General features: G+C 43.2%; 1 protein-coding gene across 1 annotated transcript in view; it reads left to right on the forward strand.

The window, feature by feature from the left end:
• The window catches only part of LOC142078944 (dynein axonemal heavy chain 5-like), a 174753-nt gene that overhangs the window by 666 nt on the left and 155241 nt on the right, over positions 1–18846 (forward strand). Inside the window, exons 2-7 of the mRNA XM_075142294.1 lie at positions 9820–9920; positions 11435–11623; positions 11723–11797; positions 14114–14200; positions 15602–15673; positions 18586–18687. Coding sequence (XP_074998395.1) covers positions 9820–9920; positions 11435–11623; positions 11723–11797; positions 14114–14200; positions 15602–15673; positions 18586–18687 — 626 coding nt within the window. The remainder of the gene's footprint in view (positions 1–9819; positions 9921–11434; positions 11624–11722; positions 11798–14113; positions 14201–15601; positions 15674–18585; positions 18688–18846) is intronic.

Here is an 18846-nt window from a genome sequence, read left to right on the forward strand (position 1 = left end):
GTCAGGGAATACTTAAGCAAAGTGGGCATACGTAAGTCCATGGGCCCTGATGGGATGCACCCATGAGCACCCAGGGAGCTGGCTGATGTCGTTGCGAGGCCACATTCCATAATCTTTGAATGTTCATGGTAACTGGGAGAGGTGCCTGAGGCCTGGAGGAAAGCTAATGTCACTCCTATCTCCAAGAAGGGCAAGAAGGAGGACCCAGGGAACTAACAGGCTAGTCAGCCTCACCTCAGTCCCTGGGAAGCTGATGGAGCGGCTAATCCTGGATACCATTTCCAGGCACATGGAGGACGAGAAGGTGACTGGGAGTAGTTGGCATGGATTCACCAAGGGAAGAAGGGCTTGACCAACCTCATTGCCTTTTGCAATGAAATTCTTGGATTGGTAGGGTGGTAGGTGAGGGGAGAGCAGTGGATATGGTCTGCCTTTTCTTCAGTAAGGCTTTTGACATTCTCCTGTTGGGAATTTTTTATTGTGCCCCTTGAAGTGAATTAAACACACATTTGTGCTGAAATATGTTGTCCTGGTTCCAGCTGGGACAGGGTTAACTTTCTTCCCAGTAGCCTGGGGGGTGTGCTGTGTTTTGGGTTCGGTGTGAAAGGAGCGTTGATGGCCCATTGATGCTTTGGCTGTTGCTGGGTGATGCTTGCACCGGGAGGGGGGAGCACAGCCAGGGTGGTGGACCCAGCTGGCCAATGGGGTATTCTATACCATGTGACATCATGCTCAGTATAAAAACCAGGTGTGTGGGGGGGCTCGCCCCCCGTTCGTGACACGCGGTCAGCGGTCGGTGAGCGGTTCTGTTGTGCATTGCCTGCTTTGTGTATTCTGTTATTGTTGTTGTTCTCACTGTTATTATTACTGTTCTACTTAGTTTTATTTCAATTATTAAACTGTTTTTATCTCAACCCGGGAGCTTTCCTACTTGTGCCCTCCCGATTCTCTCCCCCATCCCACCGGGGGGGGTGATCGAGCGGCTGCGTGGCGTTTATTTTCGCTGGCTGGGGTTAAACCACGACAGTCCTTTTGGCGCCCAACGTGGGGCACGAAGGGTTGAGATAACGACAGATTATTTAGAACATATTAAGGAATTTATATCTGGTAACATATTCGTTTGTTCTGCACCATGCTCTTGTTTTTACTGTACCTGTTAAAAATTGGAGTTGGGTTTTGTAGTCTGTTGTGCTCTGCCGTGATTAATGATGTTTTGCCTGGGAGATTTGTTACTAAAACGCTGGCATTGGGGGTTATTTGGTATTTGGGATTCGTAATGAAGCCGTTTCTGCATTTCGGGTACCACCTCATGGAGACCATTAGCAATTATACCTTTTCCTCCGAGAGATTTTTTATGGAGGAAATAGAGAATGGCACCCTCACTACCTTCATCTCCTTTGTTAAAATAACTTGCCAGTACCTTGAACATCCCTGGGTAGTTAAGATATATCTCTTGGTACTCCTTGGGAATATTGTTGCGGTTTTCTCCAAGGTTAGTAAGCAATTTAAGAATGTCATCCAGAGATCTGCCCCAAGGTTGGATAGTTATGAGTGGCAGGGCGAGTGGGATAGCATGGGCAAATGCCTAGGGCGATGGGCACCCCCAGTGTTCTGGAACTTTACCCCTGAACAAGTGAAGAACCCTGAAAAATTAGTAGAATATTTGGAAGAAGTATGCTGTCACCCTGGCCATTCCAGGGAGACGCAAATCACTACAATGTGCTGGGGCCTGGCCCACGCCTACCGAGTCCTGTTTAACACCACTCAGAACCCCCAAGGGGAAGGAAACGTCTCTGCAGCTGATGACAAAGCAACAGGCCCTGCGGCTACCCCACCCCCCACGGCAAGCACAGCGGCTCCCTCACCCCCCAGGGCAAGCACAGCAGCTACTCCGCCCCCTGCGACAGAGAACCAACCCATGCCGGTATCAGTCGCCCCTATACAAAAAAGAAAATGCACAAGAAAATCAGCTCGTCTAGTAAGGGATGAAGATGAACCAGGGCCATCACGAGAACAGGAGGAGGAGGAGGCAGAACCCGTAAATGAGATGGTGACCACCCGATCCCTATCCCTGGGTGAGCTGCGAGATATGCGAAAAGACTTCAGCCGTCGTCCAGGGGAGCACATTGTCACCTGGCTGCTCCGATGCTGGGATAACGGGGCCAGTAGCCTGGAATTAGAGGGTAGGGAAGCCAAGCAGCTGGGATCCCTTTCTAGGGAAGGGGGCATTGACAAAGCAATTGGACAAGGGGCACAAGTCCTCAGCCTCTGGAGGCGACTCCTGTCAGGTGTGAAGGAAAGGTATCCCTTCAAGGAAGATGTTATATGCCACCCAGGCAAGTGGACCACCATGGAGAGAGGTATCCAGTACCTGAGAGAATTAGCCGTGCTGGAAGTGATTTATGATGACCTGAACAACGAGCAGTTATCCAAAGACCCAGATGAGGTCAAATGCACCCGACCCATGTGGCGGAAGTTTGTACGGAGCGCACCAGCGTCACATGCAAACTCATTGGCAGTAATGACCTGGAGAGATGGAGAGGAACAAACAGTGGATGAACTGGCTGGCCAACTCCGGCAATATGAAGAAAGTCTCTCTTCCTCCCTACGGGCCTGTGTCTCTGCTGTGGAGAAACTGTCTCAGGAGGTCCAGCAAATCAAAGAGGATATGTCCTGCTTCCCCCCTGCACGGGCCAGCGTCTCAGCCATTAGGAGCAAGCGTCCCTCTGCTCAAGAGAGGAGACATCGTGGGTACACACCCCGGGGCACCCTGTGGTTTTACCTGCGTGACCACGGAGAGGACATGAGGAAGTGGGATGGAAAACCTACCTCAGTCCTACAGGCACGGGTACATGAGTTGCAAGGGAAAACAACCACAAAAGGGGGTTCTTCCAGGAAAACCGCTGCTCCGATCTCCAGTGAGTTCCCCAGACAGAGTAGAAGGGCTGATTCCACTTCCGACCTTAACAAAGGGACTTCTGACTCATACTTACAAGAAGTAGATAGCGAATATGATGACCAGGACTAGAGGGGCCCTGCCTCCAGCCAGGTGGAGGAAAGGGACAACCGGGTTTACTGGACTGTGTGGATTCGATGGCCTGGCACATCAGATCCACAAGAATATAAGGCTCTCGTAGACACCGGTGCGCAGTGTACCCTGATGCCATCAGGCTATAAAGGGGCAGAACCCATTTGTATTTCTGGAGTGACAGGGGGATCCCAAGAGTTAACTGTGTTGGAGGCGGAAGTGAGCCTAACCGGGAATGAGTGGCAGAAGCACCCCATTGTGACTGGCCCAGAAGCTCCGTGCATCCTTGGCATAGACTACCTCAGGAGAGGGTATTTCAAGGACCCAAAAGGGTACCGGTGGGCTTTTGGTATAGCTGCCCTGGAGACGGAGGAAATTAAACAGCTGTCCACCTTGCCCGGTCTTTCAGAGGATCCTTCTGTTGTGGGGTTGTTAAAGGTCCAAGAACAACAGGTGCCGATCGCTACCACAACAGTGCACCGGCGGCAATACCGCACCAACCGAGACTCCTTGATCCCCATCCATGTGCTGATTCGTCGACTGGAGAGCCAAGGAGTGATCAGCAAGACTCGCTCACCCTTTAACAGTCCCATATGGCCAGTGCGAAAGTCCAATGGAGAGTGGAGACTAACAGTAGACTACCGTGGCCTGAACGAAGTGACGCCACCACTGAGTGCTGCCGTGCCGGACATGCTGGAACTTCAATACGAACTGGAGTCAAAGGCAGCCAAGTGGTACGCCACCATTGATATCGCTAATGCATTCTTCTCCATCCCTTTGGCGGCAGAGTGCAGGCCACAGTTTGCTTTCACTTGGAGGGGTGTCCAGTACACCTGGAACCGACTGCCCCAGGGGTGGAAACACAGCCCTACCATTTGCCATGGACTGATCCACACCGCACTGGAACAGGGTGAGGCTCCAGAACACCTGCAATACATTGATGACATCATCGTGTGGGGCAACACAGCAGAGGAAGTTTTCAAGAAAGGGGAGAGAATAGTCCAAATCCTTCTGAAGGCCGGCTTTGCAATAAAACGAAGTAAGGTCAAGGGACCTGCACAGGAGATCCAGTTTTTAGGAATAAAATGGCAAGATGGACGTCGTCAGATCCCAACAGATGTGATCAATAAAATAACAGCCATGTCTCCACCAACTAACAAAAAGGAAACGCAAGCTTTCTTAGGCGTTGTGGGCTTTTGGAGAATGCATATTCCAAATTACAGTCAGATCGTAAGCCCTCTCTATCACGTGACCAGGAAGAAGAACGACTTCAGATGGGGCCCTGAGCAACGACAAGCCTTTGAACAAATTAAACAGGAGATAGTTCAGGCAGTAGCCCTTGGGCCAGTCCGGGCAGGACAAGATGTGAAGAATGTGCTCTACACCGCAGCCGGGGAGAATGGCCCTACCTGGAGCCTCTGGCAGAAAGCACCAGGGGAGACTCGAGGTCGACCCTTAGGGTTCTGGAGTCGGGGATACAGAGGATCCGAGGCCCGCTACACTCCAACTGAGAAGGAGATATTGGCAGCATATGAAGGGGTTCAAGCTGCTTCGGAAGTGGTTGGCACTGACGCACAGCTCCTCCTGGCACCCCGACTGCCGGTGCTGGGCTGGATGTTCAAAGGGAGCGTCCCCTCTACACATCATGCAACTGATGCTACGTGGAGTAAGTGGGTCGCGCTGATCACACAACGGGCCCGAATAGGAAACCCCAGTCGCCCAGGAATCTTGGAGGTGATCACGAACTGGCCAGAAGGCAAAGATTTTGGGATATCCCCAGAGGAGGAGGTGATGCGTGCTGAAGAGGCCCCACCATATAACAAACTACCAGAAAACGAGAAGCAATACGCCCTGTTCACTGATGGGTCCTGTCGCCTTGTGGGAAAACATCGGAGATGGAAGGCTGCGGTATGGAGTCCCATACGCCAAGTTGCAGAAACTGCTGAAGGAGAAGGTGAATCGAGTCAGTTTGCAGAGGTGAAAGCCATCCAGCTGGCCTTGGGCATTGCCGAACGAGAAAAATGGCCAGTGCTTTATCTCTATACTGACTCATGGATGGTGGCAAATGCCCTGTGGGGGTGGTTGCAGCAGTGGAAGCAGAACAACTGGCAGCGCAGAGGTAAACCCATCTGGGCTGCCGCATTGTGGCAAGATATTGCTGCCCAGGTAGAGAACCTGACTGTAAAAGTACGTCACGTAGATGCTCACGTACCCAAGAGTCGGGCCAGTGAAGAGCACCAAAACAACCAGCAGGTGGATCAGGCTGCCAAGATCGAAGTAGCTCAGGTAGATCTGGACTGGCAACATAAAGGTGAATTATTTATAGCTCGGTGGGCCCATGACACTTCAGGCCACCAAGGGCGAGATGCAACATATAGATGGGCTCGTGATCGAGGGGTGGACTTAACCATGGACACTATTGCACAGGTCATCCACGAATGTGAAACATGCGCTGCAATCAAGCAAGCCAAACGAGTAAAGCCTCTTTGGTATGGAGGACGATGGTTGAAGTATAAATATGGGGAGGCTTGGCAGATTGATTATATCACGCTCCCACAAACCCGACAGGGCAAGCGCTATGTGCTCACCATGGTGGAAGTAACCTCAGGATGGCTGGAAACATACCCTGTGCCCCATGCCACCGCCCGGAACACCATCCTGGGCCTTGAAAAGCAAATCCTGTGGCGACATGGCACCCCAGAAAGAATTGAGTCAGACAACGGGACTCACTTCCGAAACGCCCTCATAGACACCTGGGCCAAAGAGCACGGCATTGAGTGGGTCTATCACATCCCCTACCATGCACCAGCCTCCGGGAAAATTGAACGATACAACGGGCTGCTAAAGACAACACTGAGGGCAATGGGTGGTGGGACATTCAAGCATTGGGACACACATTTAGCAAAGGCCACCTGGTTAGTGAACACTAGGGGATCTGTCACTCGAGCTGGCCCTGCCCAATCCAAACCCTTACGTGCTGTAGAGGGGGATAAAGTCCCTGTCGTGCATATGAAGAATATGCTGGGGAAGACGGTCTGGGTTGCTCCTGCCTCTGGCAAGGGAAAACCTATCCGTGGGATTGCTTTTGCTCAGGGGCCTGGGTGCACTTGGTGGGTGATGAGAAAGGATGGGGAAGTCCGGTGTGTACCTCAGGGGGATTTAATTTTGGGTGAAAATAGCCAATGAACTGAATTGTACGATGTTAGTTATTACATAGTACTGTATGTCATCACTTTTATGGTTACCATATGCCATATTAACAGTATTACAGTAAGAATCACCCAGATTAATTTAGGATGAACGCCGATGAAACTGAGCAAGGTGCAACAATGATAGAACCGGACGAGCGCCCAGAACTGGCCTCCGCATGCAAGAGCCCAACACCACACACCATCTCTCCTGCCCTGCAAGACTGTTACGACAGGTGGAACCCGAAGTCATGGACTACATGAACTCAACGGACGTTTTAGAGGGATGGCCCATGGACTAAGGGAATGATATCTCTGTGTGTGTATATATCAAAAGGCAGGAAAAAGTAGCGGTGACTAATTGGAATGTATGGAAAATGTGAGACCTGGGCATGATGTAGATGGTATAGAATAAGGGGTGGATATAAAAGGACTGTCGTGGTTTAACCCCAGCCAGCGAAAATAAACGCCACGCAGCCGCTCGATCACCCCCCCCGGTGGGATGGGGGAGAGAATCGGGAGGGCACAAGTAGGAAAGCTCCCGGGTTGAGATAAAAACAGTTTAATAATTGAAATAAAACTAAGTAGAACAGTAATAATAACAGTGAGAACAACAACAATAACAGAATACACAAAGCAGGCAATGCACAACAGAACCGCTCACCGACCGCTGACCGCGTGTCACGAACGGGGGGCGAGCCCCCCCACACACCTGGTTTTTATACTGAGCATGATGTCACATGGTATAGAATACCCCATTGGCCAGCTGGGTCCACCACCCTGGCTGTGCTCCCCCCTCCCGGTGCAAGCATCACCCAGCAACAGCCAAAGCATCAATGGGCCATCAACGCTCCTTTCACACCGAACCCAAAACACAGCACACCCCCCAGGCTACTGGGAAGAAAGTTAACCCTGTCCCAGCTGGAACCAGGACATATGTATATAAAAAAAAAATGAACAATGCATGGACAGAGTCCTACCGCCATAACTGGTTCTATAAGAAGTCTGCAAAGATGCTTCATGAGCCGATTTCTTATATACACTTGCACCAGCATCAGTCCTGTGAGCATCAGCATGGAGAGTCTCAGCCCAGCCTTGGGTCCATCCCCCAACACCAGCTCTGCTGCCCAAAGGTAGACCTTGAGCCTTGCATTCCAGGATGGCTACAAGATGATGCTGTGGCTGTTTCTTATCTCATCACCAAGGGAAACTACACTCCCTTAGAGGGAGTTGTTCTGTCTCTGGCATTCTTGCTTCCAGCCAGCTTAACCCCTTCTGCAGTTTGGCCTTCTTGCTCTCCGTGCCAGATTGTTCCTGGGTCACAAATTACCACTGCTGAGCAGTTACAATTTTAATTTCCCCTTCACTGCTGTAAGATCCTCATAGAGAAGCTAATGAAGTGTGGGCTGGATGAGCAGACAGTGAGAAAGATTGAAAACTGATTGAACAGACAAGCCCAGAGCATGGTGATCAGTGGCACAAAATCTAGTTGGAGACCAGTAGTTAATGGTGGACCCCAGGGTTCAATACTGGGTCCAGTCCTGTTTACCATCTTCATTAATCATCTGGATGATGGGGCAGAGTGTACCCTTAGCAAGGTTGCTGATGACACATAACTGGGAGGGATGGCTGATACGCCAGCGGGTCATGCTGCCATCCAGAGGGACCTCGAGAGGCTGGGGAGTTGGGCTGAGAGGAACCTTAGGCAGTTCAACAAGAGGAGGTGTAAATTCCTTGACCTGGGGAGGAACAAGGCCATGCACCTGTACATGCTGGGAGCTGACCAGCTGGAAAGCAGATTGGCAGGAAAAGACCTGGGGGTCCTTCAACCTAGGACACCAAGTTGAAGATGAGCCAGTAATGGGCTCTTGTGGCAAAGAAGGCTAATGATACCATGGGCTGGATGAAGAGGAGTGTTGCCAGCAGGTCAAGGGAGGTGATCCATCCTCTCCACTCAGCACTGGTGGGGCCTTGTCTGGAGTACTGTGTCCAGTCCTAGGCTCCCCAGTACAAGAGAGACATGGACATACTGGAGAGTCCGGTGAAGGGCCACGAAGATGATGAATGCACTGGAGCATCTCTCCTATGAGGAGAGGCTGAGAGAGCTGGGACTGTTCAGCCTGGACAAGAGGAGGATCGGGGAGATCTTATCAGTGTGTATAAATACCTGAAAGGAGGGTGTAAAGAAGATGGAGCCAGGCTCTTTTCAGTGGTGTCCAATGACAGGACCAGAGGCAATGGGCACAACCTGAAACACAGGAGGTTCTTGAACATCAGGAAACACTTCTTTGCTCTGAGGGTGACTCAGCCCTGGCACAGGCTGCCCAGAGAGGTTGTGGAGTCTCCCTCCTTGGAGATATTCAAAAGTCATCTGGACATGGTCCTGGGCAACCAGCTCTAAGTGGCGCTGCTAGAGCAGGGGGATTGGACCGGATGACCTCCAGAGGTCCCTTCCAATTTCAACCATTCTATGATTCTGTGAATAACACATTATAATCAGGGGAAAAGAGACACAATCTGTAAGAAAATTTATAAGGAAATCAGTGCTATTAGAATATTAATTTTAGTCACAATCTTGTTTCTTATTTAGAATAGATTAAACAGTAGTTCGTGAAAGTTCAGTGAGCTGCTCATTAGCACTACTGCATGCTCCACTGAGGATCCTATTTGTTGCCAAGGATGGAACCTAAATATAATATTCTGAGAAATAAAATGGTTGCTTTTCCTTGGACTAAAAGCAAGCTGTAGCAATTACAAATAGCGTTGTTCAGTGCTTTCAAATAATTATCTTTTTGAAGCTAACTAAAACAGTATTTCTGTTAAGGAGAGATAAAGCAATATATAGGAATGCTTTGTAATTAAGATTTTTAAAAGAGAAATGGTGGCTGCCTGGAGTTAAGTTGTTGTACTTAGTAACAGGAAAACATAAGTATTCTTATTTGTTACTTAAATGACTTTAAAATATTCAAATCCTAATTTATAGGAAAAACAAAGGCATGCAATAGATTTTTTATTAAATAACTTAAAGGGCTTCAAAAGTGCTTAAGGAGGCTTAAAAAATCAACATAAGATAGTTACACACTCTAATGATATATGTCCTGTTTTTATTGCAAATATTAGCAATCTTTATTCTTCAGCTATTCCACGTGGTCAAGCTGTCTTGCAAGTCTCTGCAAGTAGCAAGTTTGACAGAAATGCATGAGACTGACAATCAGAATTTAGATAAAGAAGTAACAGAAGAGGAATAACTGGGTGACAATAGCAAGTGTGAAAAGTGACAATATTTCAGGGTCTCTATTTTTTCCAGAGCTGATTTCTTCAAGCTAGTACCTTAAATTGCTTTTTCTTACCTCTACTGCTATCAGTAGGGAGTGTTCGCAGTTGAACTTGAAATGAAAGCCAGTATAAGACATCTTTTCCCCCTATCGGCTTCTTAGGGTTTCTGCTGAGGCACAGGTTTTCTGCTATTCCTTTCATGTCTCATTTTCCCCAGCCTGAGAAGAGGTTAGCCAGCAGATATTAAGACACAACGTTGCAGGTTTTGTAAATGCGTTTGTTGTGCATATACCTGAATAATTAGAACGTGTCACTTCTTTTAACTAGACACAGAAAGTAAGCATCGTAGACGTGGAGGGGACCTGAAGGCAAGGAACACTGAGCTAGGATCTGCTGTCACAGGATCACCTTTGACTGCGCTTCTTCCGGCAAGTGTTTTCATGCTAAAATAGGTGGTGACTCAGCTACCTTTTGTCTGTTAAATTTTCTTCTGTACAGATTATTCTTCAAGTCTTCATTGACAAAAGTTTGGCCTAATACTGGAGGGTGCTGAGTTCCTTCAGTCTCTGTTAATTATAAGGAAAAAGAACAGTGAACTACTCAAAAGTGTATGCAGTGTTAGGTCATTTACTTTCTGTGCTCACAATGTGTGTTGCTGGGATTTTGGTTTTGGGGGTTTTTTTGATTATCCACTGGTTGATCCTCTTTCTTTGCCAAAGTGAAAATTAATATTGGTTAAGAATGCTTGATTAACGTCATGCTGCATCAGGGAAGGCATATGCAAAACAAGAGATCCAGCTCTGGCATGGAAGCCAGAGATGATAAAAGACTGACATAGATGAGTTGGGACTTACACAGGAGAAGAATGAACGGTGAATCAGAAAAGATATAGCTTTTAGAGACATCAGAATGGTACTGACCAACAGCTACAGGTATTCAGGCATTCTTGGTGTCTCCTGGTCTCAAAGAGATGCAGGTAGAGACAGGAGTGATGTAAAACATCCATGCAGAGTCTGGGGTAAGACCAAATGGTAGGAGGCAAAGGTGGACGTTGGCTAGCTTTTTGGTTTTTTAATCCAAGGGTAAATCAGGATTGATCAATTACAATTCCTAGTTTAGAGTACTGGGAAGATGATGTAATTTATCTTTGTTTCTCTCCAATAAAAATTGTACAGAGAGGTACAGAGGTACAGAGACACTCCAGACATCCTCAGACTCCAGATACTCATGTCAGTGGGAGCTGTGTGTGGAAGGAAATGCTTGGTGTGGTGACTTTTTTACTCAAATTTTTAGTTTTCTGTATAGCTTCTGAAGATTATCTGTTGACTTAAAAATGTTTTTCAGCATATCTATTTTCAGACTGTTCACACTGTTATGAAGATTTTAAAATATCCTTTGTCTACATAGAATTCCTTCTTTATCATTCTCCTGCTACCTTAATATGACCTGCATATTAAACATCAATTATATATTCGTTCCAGTGGTGACTGATTTTATAGTGGATTTGTTTTATTTATTTCCTTTGCGGTAATAACTTGATACTATATATTAAAATGCTGGCTGTATAGAGATAGATCTGGTCCCAAATCTGGAATATGGACATACGGAATTTTGGAAGCTGGATTCACAAAGCTCAGATTTGAATTAGAGCTTTTATAGTGCTAAATTTGTATTGTGACCTTAGCTTGGATCCACATCTGATTCTGAGGTCCTGATCTGAAGTTTCCGATCTGAAGTTTCCGTTGTAGCAACTTTATACTGAGAAATAATTCTGGCCTAACAAGTTAATTATTATTGATCTTTTCCCTCTGCATTCCTTGGATGTAATTTTTTATGTTCCTGCTTGAAGTAGTTTATGAAACCAGCTTAAAGATCAACAATATAAAATACAATCCTTAAGTGAAGAAAAAAAATATCTCTATTACAAACTTTTATTTTCTAGACAACTGGTAAGAAAAGTATAGTACTTTCCAGTGAAACTAGGAAAGAACTAGCCAAGCAAGCCAAAGTCACCAAAGAGGAGAGAAGAGCTCAGATAGATGAAAGACACAAGTATTTGATATCAAGAATAGCAGATGGGATAGGCTTAAGTGAGCAGCAAGTGGAGGAGGCCATTATTTCTGATGACAAGGTAAATATTAATTAAATTATTATTATTAAATATATTTCCAAAATTTCCAGTCTTTTGAAACTACTTCACAATTAACCACAATTGTAATTTTGTTTTTAGTTTCAACTTATAGAACAATTCTTTGCCCCTAGTGGACTTAAAAAGTTGCTCTTCTTTTACCAAGATGTATTGCAGGTATGTTTCTGTTATTACTTCTGCAAAAGCAAGGTTCCATTTTTTAAAAAAATCACATGACTGTTGCAAAATTCAGAAAATCTTAACAAAGATTTTTTTGCTATGCATGCCAATGTGGAAAGAACTTGGATCTCATTGTTTGGATATTGCCATCTTGGCTTACATGAAAACAGGAGAATGCCCTGTGGCATGGTTTGATACTGTTCTTGTTTTCACAAAAGAAAAGTTAAAAATGGCCGAGTAAAGTAAAAATCCAGACTTCAAAAATGATAAAGATAATTGAGACAAAGTGTTCACAGTATTCAGAGTTTAAAAATACTAGATTAGCTAACATAAGTATTATAGGAATGGGGGAACTGTCTGTATAAGACCCATTTTGTCTTCTCCTTTTGATTTGAACTGCGCCAAGTCCACTATGGACAAAGCACTGATTCAAGAGGGTGAAAAATGACGCAATTTCTTTCTAAATTAAGGTGGCTTCATGTTCAGGTCTGTCCCATTCTGCGGAAAATAATCTTAAGCTTGGAAAACTATAACTAGATATAAGGTAGTTGTGGTCCCCAAGATGTATTTCTCTCCCTTTCAATTTTGAGAAGGAGAATGCTCTTCATAAAAAGCAAAATTATTTGTTCAGCTTCCACAGAGTGTGTGATATCAGAAGGTGGCAAGCAACCTTGAAATTGCCTAACATGACTGTTGTGGGCTTTCTGAACTGCGGAAGTCCTTCCTCAGTCCTTTTGGGTTATGCCATTGAGGAGCCATGTTAGGGTGAACTAACTCATCATGTGGTGGTATTTTAGGCTTGTTGGGTAGAAAAACTGATTGATAATGCTTGATCGTCAGTTAAGTGCAAGAATGAATTACAGATTCATTATAACCTGGATAAGTTAAAAGAACTGGAATTGCTTAGAGACTTTGTAAAGCACAGAATCAGCTCAGCTTCAAAACAGTTTAATCAGTTTTTCCTTTCACTGGGACTGTGCGTGCACATTTCTGGGATGAATGTGTTGTTTTCTGACTTAAATCAAGATGAAACTAAAAATCTTGAAATTGTTTTCCTTAACTGACAAGCCAGAAATAAATGCCCAGCTTGGGTTAAGTGAAACGTTTCGTTTCAGCATTTAGTTTTGTTTTATTTTGGTCTTTTTAACCATTAAAATATGAATTTATGAAAACTTTGTTGCAAAAGCAGCATAGCATAAAAATAAATGTTTCTGATGGAAAGTATGAATGCCATCTCTAGCATCTTCCACCTCATTCTGATGAGTCAAGAGATCTCATTAAATTGACTGTTCTGTCAGCAGTTTGGTTTCAAACATATTGGAGAATTGGAGATTACTCAGGGGCAGTATCATACATGCTTGCCCTGTTCTTATCCATTTTTGGACATTCTTGAAGACAAAATACTGGCCTACGCGGACCGTTGGCCTGACCTTGTAGGCATGTTCTTACCAAGATTTGTCAAAGATCCTTTCTTCAGTGCTGCTCACCTCTCTTTTTCACCAGCTTGGGTGCATGATGTTCACTTGAGACTGTGCATAGGGGTTAGAAGATGCTGATTTGGGGTGGAAGCCACCACTGTGTATCATATATCACATGTTTAGTCTAGCAGGAGCTAGACTTTTTAAGAAGAGGCCTCTCCTTCTCAAACTTGAAAGAGAAATATACCTGCAGGCCTCTTCCACATTATTTTCTGTTATATTCTTCCAAGTTTCAACAGATTATTTTCCAAAGTGCGTGACAGAAAATTAGGGGGAAGCAGGTCTTGATCAGCCTTAAATATTTTGTTGTTTCAAAGAGAAGAGGTTGTAGATACATCTCAGTGGAGAGGGACCGGTGGCAACAAGGCTTCTCAGAGAGAAAGGTTTTCAGAGTGATGTATAGTTAAAGACATGGGCAGAAAACGAAATTTCTTTGCATTGTTGGCAGGATCTACCTGACAGAGTGCTCACAATTACATTATGACTTTGGAGACCAGGCACATGACTCTTTCTGCGAGACATCCAGTTTGTTACCATGGAGCAAGTTGCTCTAGGAAACACTTCAGATTTAATTTCATTATATTTTGTGAGATTTTTTTCCCCTTCTTCTTTGATTTTTTTCTGAAATAACAGGGCTACGAAACTGTTTACTGGGGATTGTGAGATTCATGCAAAGCTTATTCTCCAGATAAAGCCAACCTTACGATTTCTATCTGGGAATTACTAATTGATTCAGAATGAGCTTAGTTATAATTCACATATTCAAATAGGATGAGGTATCTGTATGATAATAGTTTTTATTTTATTAACCTCTTATTTATAATTTAATTGCTAGCAAAAATCGAATGCATCATTGAGGTCAGATGGGTCAACGAACAGTATGCTTCAGAAGAAGTTATTTATTACCATGGGTTGTACTGAGGTATGGTTGAAAAATTCATTAGATGACATTTGGAAAGTAGAATATTGAAAAAACATAATAGTTGTTCATTGTTAAACAACTTTTTATAACTCCTGGATAGATATTTATGTACTTAGTCCATGTTCTCATAATGTAAGATCTCCCAACATTTCTCAAGCTGGGGTTGGAATTCACCAGTAAAGAATTAGTGATGTGACTATCTGAGAGGAGAGCAGGCCAAATTAACCCTTGTTAAAAAATCACAGATCCTAACATTTTTGTTAATGACTGCATGTTTAAGTATTTTCCAGTGCTTGTGCACTTCTAATTTAGAAGTGCAGTTCTTCGGTGGTTTTGTATTTCCTTTCATATAATAATACTGCACATTACTGCAAAAATACCTTTAATAATTCCTTTATTCCATTCAAATTCTTATAACAACCTCCTTACTGTAATGTCTAAGCATTATTTAGCAGTGTATTGAGTAGTCATTAAGATTTCTGATTAATTTCTTTCTTTCCATCTCTTTTGGGGGGAATTGGGTGTACCATATACATTTTTCTTTGAATAAGCCATGGTGATGTATTTTTATTCCCCAATGAGCTTATATTGACACTGTTATGTTAGAAAAGACATAGCTGAAGAATTCTTTCTTGCTCTCAGAGGAGAAATAAGATTAATTCATCTGCCAATTGGACCAATTAGTATGGCTTTTCAAATTTGTTATAGTTGAATTATTATTAGATTTAATAGATTAAAAGTAAGCATTGTTGCAGTACTGATTTGAAAATTTTACATTACTTCAGTCCATCAAAAAGATGAAAATACGTGTTATAAAGTGTTTGGATCGGAAGTTTTCAGTAATCTTTAAGTGCCTTTTTTAAAAAATGAAATAAATGTCATTCTAAGATGATCCATTCTGGTCTAGGTATCTATGAAAACTACTCTAAATGTTTGAAAGCTGAGGATATCTTTAGTTTTCTTCAGTGAATTTATGTTGGCAGATTCGGAAAGGGATTAGACAATCTCATGGATAGGTCCATAAATGGATACTGAAATGACTAGACAGGAATATGTCATCTAACAACTCTCATACAGCAGTTGCAGGGAGGAATACAAGAGGAACGGAGCCCAGGAAGCAGCCTAGCTCGCAAGCTCTCCCTGAACTGCATTTTCTTGGTAGAGATGTGATACTGGACTGGTCTGCCCAGAAGGGCATTTTTTTATGTTCTTATGTCAGATGGAGAAAAAACAGTGTTTGATTTGAGAGGGACAGATTTTCAAATATCCTACAAACAGTTCACTACTTTTTTGAGTAATTAATTTTTTGTGGTTTTGTTTTCATTTTTAAGTTGTTAAGTAAATTGCTTTTGCTGTACACGTGTATTCTTTTTAACTGTATGCATTTTGTCCTTTTTACAGAACTTTACAGGAACTTGTGCATTTTTCCTAAGGACATCAGATAAAGTTATATCTGCATCAAATGTTTCCCAGGTCAGACCAAAGTCATGCAGTGTTTGGAGTGTACTTAATATTTTCTTAGACCTTTATTCACACTTCTGGAATCAGAAAAAGAAGTGGGTAGTGCTTTCATGATAATATCTAGTTCTGTGTTTAACAGAAGTTCTTTTTCATCTGAATAAGTGTTTATGGTAAAGTAATGTTCTAATGATTTGGAAATTAAAATTAATTATTATTTATATTTAATATTAAATATTATAAATATTTGATAATTATTTATTATTAAAACAATATTTTAATTAATAAAAATTCATTATTAATCAGTCATTAAAAATATAAATTTTAATGGCAATAGGGAATAAAGACCTAAACCAGGAGATTTCCTTTTAATGAATGAGCCTAACTTATGGAAACATTGCACTTAAATAACTGTATCTTTTAAACTTTCAAAATAAAGATCATACTTGAAACTAACTTAAAGTTTTGCTGCCCCCAATAGCTTTAGTTGTGTGTAAGAGAAGTACTGTAACAGCCTTTTCTGACTTTCAGAGATACTCATGTTCTTGGGAAATATTTGCAATAGTTTTGTACAAGGAGCATCCAGATACTAACATCTAAGAATAGACATTAAAGAAAAAATGTAATAAACCTGAAATCATATTCTCAAAAATACTGATGCACTCATTTTTATGCTGTACAGATTTCCTCCCTATTCGTCACTAATAGGTTGATGTGTTCCATTTGAGCAGCCCGAAGCTGTAGTAAGTTTGTCCTCCAGCTACAGTCATGGAAATTAGTACTTCAGTTTCTGTCAGTCACTTGCTTTATAGCAATATTTTTACAAATACCTCATCCAAGGGTGCAAAAGTAATTTTTAGGCTTCCTCCTCTTGTGCCCTGTCAGTCCTGCTGTGCTGCTTCAGTTGGGTACCTGTCAGAATGGTTGTCCAAAGTCTTCAGTAAGCTGCCTTGGTGCCTTCTCTCTGTGGTTCTCTTGTGGTCACCTTGTTTTGGCAGGGGCTTTCATGTAGCTGTCATCAAACTTCATTCCTTATGTGAGGCAATATTTTCAGATGCTACAGAAAGTAAAACAACTTTCAGTCAGCCAGTCTTCACACTGATGAGGCTTGGAGCTCAGGTTCAGACTGGTTTAGCAAATTTTGATTTATTCTGAAGAGCTGTGTAGGAACAGTTGGAAGGAAAACCTGAGAATCCCCTAGAAATATATGGATTTGTCCCCTATTTCTCAAGAGGAATAGCTGAATCTTCAGCATCCTGTGGAAAGAAATGGATCAGCTTGTGTGTTAACCTTGTCCTAGAGATTCAGAAGTCTTGAAAGACTTAATTTGCCCTGTCTTCCCCTCGCTGCAACAGATGCAAACACTGTCATATGGGAGAAACTGGCATTGTTAAAAGCATCTGAAGGGGAAAAACAGAGGTCAGTTCATTTCTTCATTACCCTTCTGTCCTTCCCTTCTGCTATTTTGTTTCCACACCCTCTTGCAGAAGGAAGTAGTTTAGGAGCATTTCCTTGTTAACAACCTTGTGAGCATTGCCTCCCAGGGAACATGTTCAGACATGCAAAGAAACCTGGTCTTCCTTGTAAGCACTTCTTCAAGCAGAATGATGCCTTGATTGTCATCCATAATTCCTCCACTTTTTGAGAAAGAGCTTTCTACTCTCTTGTACTCTGGTGGGATTATAATACCATAATATTGTTAGGATGTAGTATTCCACCCATGCATAACAACTAAATGTCTTAAATGCTCTTCTTTTGCATGCAAGTGGGGAACTAGCAGGAAAAACATTAGTGAAATTAATAATCAAGGTAGCCAAGAATGTCAAAGCCTCTATAAAAATTAATTTGTAGTTGCCGTTCCTAAAACACTCCGGCACTGCTGTCTTTGCACAGGCAAAAGTTGGGAGTAGAAGCTTCCAGGCCAGAACTCAGTACGCTTTCCCCCGTATCAGTGAAGCATTCATTATGATGAAGGCAAAATCAGTGTATGTGCAGTTCAGAAGTTCTGAATGACACTCCTGCTCTGCTAACAAGAGACATACCCAGAGCCGAAATGGCTAGTCAGTATGGGTTGCAGAAAGCACATGGCCCGTGTTCAGGATGTATACATTTGTAAGCAAAATGCCAGTAGCAGAAAAGCTACCCAGTCCATAAGCAGATAGTGTTGGGAAAAGATGCAATCCCTCACTTCCTCCAATTTATGCTTTACGTTCTGCAGTAAAATTCCAGTCACCAGTACTGTCTCTCCCTGTCCCCGGCTTCAGCAATTCATTGCTTCTCACTTCACATTAACTAGAATAGATTATTTCAGTTGGAAGGGACCTACAACAATCATCTAGTCCAACTGCCTGACCAATTCAGGGCTGACCAAGTTAGAGCATATTATTAAGGGCATTGTCCAAATGCCTCTTAAATACTGACAGGCTCGGAGCATCGACCACCTCTGTAGGAAGCCTGTTCCAGTGTTTGACCACCCTCTCGGTAAAGAAGTGCTTCCTAAGCATAAGTTCATTAACACTGAACTGGAGAGAACTGTGCAACTGAGAGAGGCATTTCCTGCCTGATAAGTTTGTTATCCTTTTTTAGGCCTTTGTGGTAGATGGAAGCTGTTCCTCTGAAAGAGAAATATAGACATACGATTGTCTTAAGATTAATGAATGCACTGATGTTAAATGGTTAATTTTAATTGATTGCTGGAGTGTTGCTACAATATGGGACTCTTCTGGTGACTCAAATTTAAGGGCAAGTCTTGGAATTTCTGGTTGAATTTTAGTCTATGTCCAATCCAAATTCAGGGGCCAATATCCTCATGGAACCTATGTAGTTATGGACTGTATATATGTCTGCCACATGTCTGAATTTCACTCAAATAGTATAATGTTGCAGAAGTTTACATGCACTCTGCTAATTTTTGTTTCTTCCCGAAGGAGGTGAATTTTGGCATATTTGATTGTATTAATGGAAATATCCTTCAGGGCCTGGAATTTTTCTTGTCCCAAATCATGATACCAGCACTTAAGTCCCAACAGGTAATCAAATAGCGAGTCTTTTTTCTCAAGAACATGTGGAATTAAGGCAAGTGGCTGCTGCAGTCTTGTTTGTGCATCAGTTGAACGTAAAACAGAGGATACAAAAAGATACAAGTCTAATATAGGTCTTTATGGGAGTGATGCAATTTGTATGTAAGT

Source organism: Calonectris borealis, chromosome 2 (genome assembly GCF_964195595.1).
Source record: "Calonectris borealis chromosome 2, bCalBor7.hap1.2, whole genome shotgun sequence".
Classification (NCBI taxonomy): domain Eukaryota; kingdom Metazoa; phylum Chordata; class Aves; order Procellariiformes; family Procellariidae; genus Calonectris; species Calonectris borealis.